Source organism: Canis lupus, chromosome 1 (genome assembly GCF_048164855.1).
Source record: "Canis lupus baileyi chromosome 1, mCanLup2.hap1, whole genome shotgun sequence".
Taxonomy (NCBI): Eukaryota; Metazoa; Chordata; class Mammalia; order Carnivora; family Canidae; genus Canis; species Canis lupus.
In genome coordinates, this window is record NC_132838.1 from 113,793,517 (window position 1) to 113,802,915 (window position 9,399).

Genomic DNA, 9,399 nt, shown 5'->3' on the forward strand with positions numbered 1-9,399 from the left:
GGGGTGGTTCAGCAGTTTAGCACCTGCCTTCAGCCCAGGGTGTGATCCTGGGGTCCCGGGATCAAGTCCCACATCAGGCTCCCTGCATGGAGCCTGCTTCTCCCTCTGCCTGTGTCTCTGCCTCTCTCTCTCTTTCTGTGTCTCTCATGAATAAATAAAATCTTTTTTTTTTTTTAAAAAAAGACATGTCTGTCTAAATGTTTCAATGTTCAGTCTCCTAAAGTTACTCCTTATCCATGTCCCTGTCCCAGGGACCAGCCCTGAGCCCTGGGCCTTGTTCCCAATGGTTCTCCCCCTTCCCCCACAACCTGTCAGTCCCACAGCCTGGCCTCCTGGTTTCCTGTCTCATACACCAGCCTCCTCCCCTGCATCCCAACCTCCCTCACCTGGGCCTCCAGTTTCATCCCCTCCTTTTCGCTCTTATTCTCAGGGTAGCTTTCCGACACTTAAATCTGACCTCCCTTGGGGTGTCTGGGTGGCTCAGTCAGTTAAGCGTCTGCCTTCAGCTCCTGTCATGATCCTGGGATCCAGGGATTGAGCCCTGTGTTGGGCTCCCTGCTCATCAGGGAGTCTACTTCTCCCTCTGCCTCTCCCCCTGCTCATGCGCACTCTCTCTCTCTCATTCAAATAAGTAGGTAAGTAAGTAAGTAAATAAGAAGTAAGTTTTTATTTATTTATTTATTTTTTTAAGAAGTAAGTTTTTTTTTTTTAAATATATTTTTATTTATTTATTCACGAGAGACAGAGAGAGAGAGGCAGAGACACAGGCAGAGGGAGAAGCAGGCTCCATGCACCGGGAGCCCGACGTGGGATTCGATCCCGGGTCTCCAGGATCGCGCCCTGGGCCAAAGGCAGGCGCCAAACCGCTGCGCCACCCAGGGATCCCAAGAAGTAAGTTTTTAAAAAAAGATTTTATGGGCAGCCTGGGTGGCTCAGTGGTTTAGTGCCACCTTCAGCCCGGGGCCTGATCCTGGAGACCTGGGATCGAGTCCCACTTCGGGCTCCCTGCATGGATCCTGCTTCTCCCTCTGCCTGTGTCTCTGTCTCTATGAATTAAATAAATAAAATCTTTAAAAAATAAAATATTTTTATTTTTTCGTGAGAGACACACAGAGAGAGGCAGAGACATAGGCAGAGCGACAAGCAGGCTCCCTGTGGAGCCTGATGCAGGACTCGATACCGGAAGCCCAGGATCAAGCCCTGAGCCTAAGGCGGATGCTCAACTGCTGAGCCACCCAGGTGTCCCATAAATAAATAATCTGAAAAAAAATCTGACCTCCCTTGCTCAGAGCCCTCCTGTGGCTCCCCAGTACCCTAAGATAAATGAGTCCAGTCTCCTTAGCCTGGCATTCAAGACCTTTTACCACCTGGCCCTGGTTCAGCCTCCCTCTCCCATGGCAGCCACAGTCAGAGGCAGGTGTTTGCTGAACAATGACACACACACACACAGACACACACACAACATCCTGGCTCTTCACCTTTGGTTAGGAATGTCTCAGTCCTCCATGCTAGAGGTCCAGGATTGGGCTTCCTTCTCAGCCGACCCTTCAACTGTCCAGCCCCTGGGGTTCCGCCACAGGGTGGGGGAGGGGGCTCCACCTGCCACCCCACCCCCCATTCCAGCCTGGGGCTCAGGTCTCCGACAACAGAACCAGAGCCACTCAGCAACGCTGGAGCCCATTCGGGGGGGCCTAGGGCCCCTCGTCCCAAGCCAGGAAGGCTTTGGGGGAGGGGTGTGGCCCCTGGCAGACTGGCAGTGTGGCCCAGGGGGCTGGGGGGTGCCAGGGAGGTGGGGGGGATCCTCTTGGCGGGAGGCACGAGTGCAGTTCTCTTTCCCCCGCTGGGGGGGCCTCGGAGCCGGTGGCGGGCCGGAAGGCTTCGAAGGCAGAGCCTGTGGGGCGGGGGTGGCAGCCGGGCAGCTCCTGGTGGCAGGGGCACCATGGCCACCATCCAGTCCGAGACCGACTGCTATGACATCATCGAGGTGCTGGGCAAGGGCACCTTCGGGGAGGTGGCCAAGGGCTGGCGGCGAAGCACGGGCGAGATGGTGGCCATCAAGATCCTCAAGAATGACGCCTACCGCAACCGCATCATCAAGAACGAGCTGAAGCTACTGCGCTGCATGAGGGGCCTGGACCCGGAGGAGGCCCACATCATCCGCTTCCTCGAGTTCTTCCACGACGCCCTCAAGTTCTACTTGGTCTTTGAGCTGCTGGAGCAAAACCTTTTCGAATTCCAGAAGGAGAACAACTTCGCCCCCCTCCCTGCCCGCCACATCCGCACGGTCACCTTGCAGGTGCTCAGAGCCCTGGCCCGGCTCAAGGAGCTGGCGATCATCCATGCTGATCTCAAGCCCGAGAACATCATGCTGGTGGATCAGACACGCTGCCCCTTCAGGGTCAAGGTAAGTGGGGCGGCCCTGCGGTGGTGGCATCCCTCATCCCTGTCTTCTTTCAGCTTCCCCCCAGCCCTGGATGCTCTCCTGTCGCTAAGGTCTCCCTTGTCCCACGTCCCAGCCTGGATGTCTCCCCTTCCCTGCCCGTGATGCCTCTTCCCACCTCCTGGCCCTAAAATCCTCCCCACCTCCTGTCCAGATTCTGACATCCTCTCTATCCTGGACCTGAGACCTCCCAGTCCTTGTCTAATTCATAGTTCAGCTCCTCTGGCCTGGTCTTGTCTTTGTGGGACTGATATTCTAGTGGGGGGAAACAGAGTCACCAAGATAAATATGGTATGTGAGTGAGAAGTGAGTCAAATAAGTGAGTGAGAAGGAGAAAAGATCAGTAGGGAGGAGGAGGATGTGGGGTGTTGCTTGGTGACAGTGATCATGAGTGAAGTTGTAGACACGGCCGTCAGGGAGGCCTCACTGAGAAGGTGACATTTGAGGAAAGTCCCAACGGAAGGAGGTTGCCATGTAGCCATCTGGGGAAAAAACATCTGGGTAGAGGGAACAGCTAGTGCGAAGGCCCTGAGGTAGGAGTGATCTGAGTATATGTGTTTGAGAAGCACCCAGGAAGCCGGTGTGGCTGAAGCAGAGTGAGAAGAGGGAGGAAATGGGATCAGGAAGGTGACGGAGCCAGGTCACACAGGGCCTTGTGGGCCACAGTGAGGACTGTTGTTTTTGTTTTTGTTTTTTTAGGAGTTTATTTATTTATTCATGAGAGTCACAGAGGGGCAGAGACATAAGTAGAGGGAGAAGCAGGTTTCCTGTGGGGAGCCCGATGTGGGACTTGATCCCAGGACCCCAGGATCACAACCTGAGCCAAAGGCAGACGCTCAACCACTGAGCCACCCGGGTGCCCATGAGGACTGGTTTTATTCTCTGTAAGATGGGGCCACAGGAGGTTTCTGAGCAGAGAGGGGCTGTGATCTCGATCAGGGGTTCACAGGGTCCCTCTGGCTGCATGAGGGCAACAGCCTGTGCAGGGCAGGAGCAGGGGTGCAGTGAGGGGTGGCAGCTCCGCTCCAGGTGGAAGGCCTGGGTACGGGGATGGAGTTGGGATAGTGGGAGGAAGGGACGTGGTGGGTTCTAGGTAGGTTTGAAGCTACTGACAACAGGATCTGCTGACTGATCTTACGTGAGCTATAAGAGAGGACTTGATTGGGGATGAGAGCCTGACGGCCGAGCGACTGGAAGTGTCATTCTTCTGTCACAGAGTTTGTTCATCAACAAACATTGACTGAAGACCTGCTCTGGACCTGACCCTGTGCTGGGCACACAGAGGCACCTCCTATGCATGTCATAAGCCCCTGGGCTCCCCATCCCAGCCCCAGCCCCTCTGCCCTGGACCCCTCTCCTGTGCTCCCCTCAATCCCAGACTTGGCCCCTTTACCCTGGACCCCTGTCGGGTCCCCCCCAATCCCAGACCTGGTCCCTCTGTCCACTTCTGGGTTTGTTACTGTCTGGTGATGGGTCTGAACTAGGAGCGGGCAGGGCTGTGAAGGCAGGGCCAGGTCAGTTTTGGTCACCACTGCGTCCTCGGCATCTCCCAACACAATGCTGTGGCGGAGCCAATGAGAAATGAATGTCAGAGTCACAGGGAGATGTGCAGGCAGGAAAGGGCAGATCATTTTGCCCCAAGAGATGGAAGGACGCAGCCCCAAGGAAGGAGAGACTCCCACAAATGCAGCGGGAGACAGACAGACTGGACAGATCCACACCACCTGGCCAGGGTCCGCACCCTTCCTGTGTTTGTGGAATGAACGAGTGAATGGATCCCATGAACACTGAGTGTCCAGGGCCCCTCAAGCTCTGAGATTCAGGCCTCAGTCGTCCGCACTCAGAATCCGGGTTAATAACCTTCCGTCGTACCACCTTCTGCAAATAGAAGTCGAGGGATGGCTGAACAAAAAGCAGACACACAGAGGGGGAAACTGAGGCAGGGATCAAGCTAGCGTCTTGGAGATTTAGAGTGAAAAATGGCATATGGCGCCTCCCAGTGGCACTGGGAGAGAAAGACTTTCAGCCATCCACAGTGCCGGCCCCTGTCCTGTTCCCAGGGCCTCTGAGGGGTGTTGACGGTGCCTGATGAGGACAGAAGAGGGCGGGGCTTTGGGGAGGTGTCTTCCTAGCAGGTGACACAGAGATGGAGACAGAGAGAGACATGGGGAGGTGAGAGACACAATGAACAGGCAAGCAATGAAGAGGCAAAGAAAGAACGAGAGAGATACACAAAAAAACGCAGAAAGAACCAGAAAGGCAGGGACGTAAAGCCCATTCATTCACTCATTCGCTCCTAACTGAGCCCCCGACTGTGTGCTGGGCACTGTTCTAGGCACCTAGGGATGCAGCAGTGAACAAAATCCCTACCCTGAGGGGACTGGCATCCTAGCTGGGTAGAGCGAAAATGAAGACCTAAAGGTAAAACATATAGGATGTGAAATGGTGTTAAGAGTTCTGGAGAAAAGCAGGGTGCCAGGAAGGGGGATAGGAACAGCGGGGGCAGGGAGGCTGCTTTTCAGAGGATGGCCAGGGGAGGTCTCACTGAGAAGGTGAGATTTGAGGGGCACCTGAGTACCTCAGCTGTTAAGCATCTACTATGGGTTCAGGGTGTGATCCTGGGGTCCTGGGATCGAGGCCTGCATCGGGCTCCCGGCAGGGAGCCTGCTTCTCCCTCTGCCTGTGCCTGCCTCTGTCTCTATGTCTCTCATCAATAAATACATAAAATCTTTTTTTAAAACAAAATCTTTTAAAAAAATTATAAAGAAGGTGACATTTGAGACCTGAGATGAGGAAGCCGTGTGCACATCTGGGGAAAGAGCATTCCAGGCAGAGGGAATGGCCAGTGCAAAGGCCCTGAGCTGAGAATGTGTCTGGCTTGTTCAAGGGACAGTGAGACACCCATGTGAGAGGGAGAACGGGAGGCGCTGAAGGCAGAGAGGTGATGGCGCAGATGGCTCGAGCCTTGGGGCCACAGTGAGGACTCTGGCTTTCATCACAGGACGTGATAAAGCCACAGGGGACGATTCTGAGCAGGGGAAGGACTTGATCTGACTCGGGTGTGCACAGGATCCTGTGGGGTGTGCATGGTGAGCAGAGAAGGGTGCGAGGGGGGCGGAGCATGGACACCAGCGAGGAGGCCCCTACCCTGGCCTTGGTGGGTGATGCTGGAGGACAGGTCAGGGAGGCGGGGGAGGGGGGTGCGGCGCAGGGGAGCAGAGGGTGGGATGTAGAGTGGGCTGATTCTGGATCTGCTCAGAAGGTGGAGCCAGCCAGATTTGCTGATGGACAGGTATGGAGAGGGGTCCACCCTCTCAGGCCCAAGTTCTACTTGAAAGAGACGGAGAAACAGACACACAAACCAGACAAAGACCAGTGAACATAAGGACACAAATAAGAGACATTGACTCACAGACACAGGGACACTTAGATGGCAGATGTGGAAAGACTCGGGCGGGTGAGACACACAGGGGAGACCTAGATGGGTCGTCCCCGTCCCTTGCTGGGCCCACCTGCCTCCCTCCGCCCCATCGCAGGTGATTGACTTCGGCTCAGCCAGCATCTTCAGCGAGGTGCGCTACGTGAAGGAGCCGTACATTCAGTCGCGCTTCTACCGGGCCCCCGAAATTCTGCTGGGGCTGCCCTTCTGTGAGAAGGTGGACGTGTGGTCCCTGGGCTGCGTCATGGCCGAGCTGCACCTGGGCTGGCCCCTCTACCCGGGCAACAATGAGTACGACCAGGTGCGCTACATCTGCGAGACGCAGGGCTTGCCCAAGCCCCACCTGCTGCACGCCGCCCGCAAGGCCTACCACTTCTTCAAGCGCAACCCCCACCCCGATGCCAGCAACCCCTGGCAGCTCAAGTCCTCGGCCGACTACCTGGCCGAGACCAAGGTAGGGGGGCAGGTGAGGCGAGGGCAGGCGGTGTGGGGGCTGCTGCACCAAGGGAAAAAATAAAATGTATGTTAGACCTCAGAAAGGACCGGAAGTTTGAGGGTCAGCCGCGGGGGTAGCCACAGCAAGATGTGGCTGAGACCGTACGGCACTGCAAGTGTGTGGCGGCTCCTCTGAGTTCCATGGCTAGGGGTGGGCAAGCTAGTGGAGCGAGGAGGTCCGACTGCTGGGGGGCCTGGAGGGGCTGGGCTTGGGGATCTGGATTTGGACTCGACTCCAAGGAGGACTAGAGTTTTGGGGCAGCCCCTCTGCGAGTGGCTGGTAGGGGCTGGACCCATGGTTCAGGAGAGCTCTGAAGGCCTGGCGGAGAAGTGAAACTTGGCTCAGTGAGACTCTGGGTGAGATGGCAGGGGGATCAAAGAACCCAGTCTGATATCTTTCCTGCAGCAGTAGGAGGGCCCCGGGTCAGACGAGAGGGGTTCTGGTGTCGGGGAGTAGGTGTGGCCCTCCCAGCAGCAAGAGAGCTCCAAGTCAGATCACGGGCAGAACTGGAAATCGAGGTTCAGGTGTGTGGACTTCATAGCAACGAGCGAGCTCTGGACCAGACTGGAGGGCAGACTGGAAACTGGTGGAGATGGGGGGGGTCATACGTGGGCCCCCCTTCAGGAGCACCTGAGGTTGACTCGACAGCAACCCCGCACCCACCGTGTCCCACCAGGTGCGCCCACTGGAGCGCCGCAAGTACATGCTCAAATCACTGGACCAGATTGAGACGGTGAATGGCGGCGGGGCGGCCGGTCGGCTGACCTTCCCGGACCGCGAGGCGCTGGCGGAGCACGCGGACCTCAAGAGCATGGTAGAGCTGATCAAGCGCATGCTGACGTGGGAGTCGCACGAGCGCATCAGCCCCAGCGCCGCCCTGCGCCACCCCTTCGTGTCCATGCAGCAGCTGCGCAGCGCCCACGAGACCACCCGCTACTACCAGCTCTCGCTGCGCGGCTGCCGCCTCTCGCTGCAGGTGGAGGGCAAGCCGGCCACGCCCGTGGTGGCCGCCGCGGAAGACGGGCCGCCCTACTACCGGCTGGCCGAGGAGGAGGAGCCCGTGGGCCTGGGCAGCGCGGCGGGCAGCGGGCCCTTCTTCTGCGAAGAGAAGGCCCCGGGCGTGCAGAGGGCCATCGATCAGCTGGATGACCTGAGTCTGCAGGAGGTGGGGCGCGGGCTGTGGGGCGAGACCCGAGCCGACGTGGTTCCCGACATGCTGGCCCCGCTCAAGGCCGCCGCTGGCCGCCGGGTGCCCGACTCCGGCCCGGAGCCCATCCTGGCCTTCTACGGCAGCCGCCTGGCGGGTCGCCACAAGGCCCGCAAGCCGCCCGCGGGCTCCAAGTCCGACTCCAACTTCAGCAACCTCATCCGGCTGAGCCAGGCCTCACCTGAGGATGATGGGCCATGCCGGGGCAGTGGCTGGGCAGAAGGAGAGCGCCTCGGGGCCTCCGCCGAGCCGCCCACCCTGCCACAGCGGGATGGGGATGGACCAGACATCAAGGACATGACCATGGATGCTGATGTAAGCCCGGTAGGCTGGCAGGGTGCCGGTGGTTCTGGGGTCAGGGCCTCCCCGAGCTTCAGGAAAGGGGCAGAGTGAACCAGGCCTTGCCCTCCACCCATCTGCATTGCCTGCAGCTGGCTCAGGGTTCACCTCATACCAGTCCACTCTCAGGATGTAACAGGGCTCAGCCAACACTACCCCACATTCCAGGTATGATCTGTACTCAGGATATAACATTCAGCACACACTAACCCACGCCGACAAAGTCATAAGGCTCAGCACACACTAATAACTTCAGGATATAAGGCTCAGCACACCCTAACCAATATTCAGGATATAACGTTCAGCACATACCAACCTACTCTTACTATGTGACAAGGCTCAGCACACACTCATCCACCTTCAGGCTGTATAAAAACTCAGAATGCATTAATCTACCTGCAGGAAGTGGTAAAGGCCCAGCACTCAGAGCAAGGCCTTCGCAGGTGCTCACTCACCCTCGGGAAGAAGTGATAAACCCTCAGAGTCACTAATATGCCATCAGAACACATTAAGGTCTCCGCACAGACTCTTTGAGCTCCCAAGTTGCAATGAGGGGTTGGGACCTACAAATTGCCCTCAGGAAGTGATGAGGGTTCAACTAGGACTGGAGAGAGGCCAGGAGGGACAGGCTGGTGGTTCCCAAGTCCGGGGGCTTCTTGGCTGATGGTCCTTTCTTCTCCACAGGGGCCAGGCCCTGAGCTCTTCGACCCCAGCAGCTGCCCTGGGGAATGGCTAAGTGAGCCAGACTGGACCCTGGAGGGTGTCAGGGGGCCTCGGGCTCAGGGGCTCCCAGCCCACCACGTTCACCCACACGGTCCACCCCGGGCTACCAGCTTTCTGCAGCATGTCGGTGGACACCACTGATGGTGACCCCAGCCCTGCCCATCACTGGGGGCTGCGCTAGCTGGGCTGGCATCCCCACCTCAGAAGCCATTTCCTGAACCCACAAATTATTCTTAGAGAAAGATAGTTATCCAGAAATTCCCCATTACCCTCACCCACGGTGCATGCCAGCACACACACCCCAAACACAGGAGGGCCTTAGGGTCTGGCCCGTGGCCCCTAGGCTGAAGGGACACAGGAAAGGGGCTGCACCTCGCTGGCCCTGAGCATGCCCTCGGCCCTGCTGCCTCTGCCTATTTCAATAAAGAACCGTTCAGCAGCCCTGCCTGAGGCCTGGACTGGGGCTGGGGTGGGGTTCAGGCTGGCGCACGGGACCCTGCTGTCTGACACTGCACCGTGGGCCACTGGCTCAGGCTGGAGGCTGGGCTGCCATCACCCAGTGCGCATGCACGGCCTGTCTCCTAAATATTCTAAGCACTTGGCACACGGGAATCCACCCTTGGAACATACCCAAGTGTCCATCACGTGCCAATCCAAGCTTGCCAAACGCCAAGTTCTCATCTGTTGACCTGCCCTTGCCATGCTTATGGACTTGGCATGCACTCACCCATGCTTGGGTCGTGGTAACCATGGAT

The 9,399-nt window shown here is 57.6% G+C and overlaps 1 protein-coding gene across 2 annotated transcripts; it reads left to right on the forward strand.

Moving 5' to 3' along the window:
• Positions 1–1,650: 1,650 nt before the first annotated feature.
• Positions 1,651–9,083, forward strand: HIPK4 (homeodomain interacting protein kinase 4). 2 transcript variants are annotated; one of them, XM_072777640.1, is made up of 4 exons: positions 1,651–2,404; positions 5,977–6,333; positions 7,052–7,906; positions 8,606–9,083. In XM_072777640.1, exons 1-4 carry the CDS (start codon positions 1,940–1,942, stop codon positions 8,783–8,785), a joined length of 1,857 nt encoding a protein of 618 aa, XP_072633741.1. In that variant the 5' UTR covers positions 1,651–1,939; the 3' UTR covers positions 8,786–9,083. The 2 variants fall into 2 exon arrangements, with proteins under 2 accessions (XP_072633741.1, XP_072633747.1); XM_072777646.1 differs by having other exon boundaries at positions 1,653–2,404; positions 7,052–7,897.
• Positions 9,084–9,399: the final 316 nt, after the last annotated feature.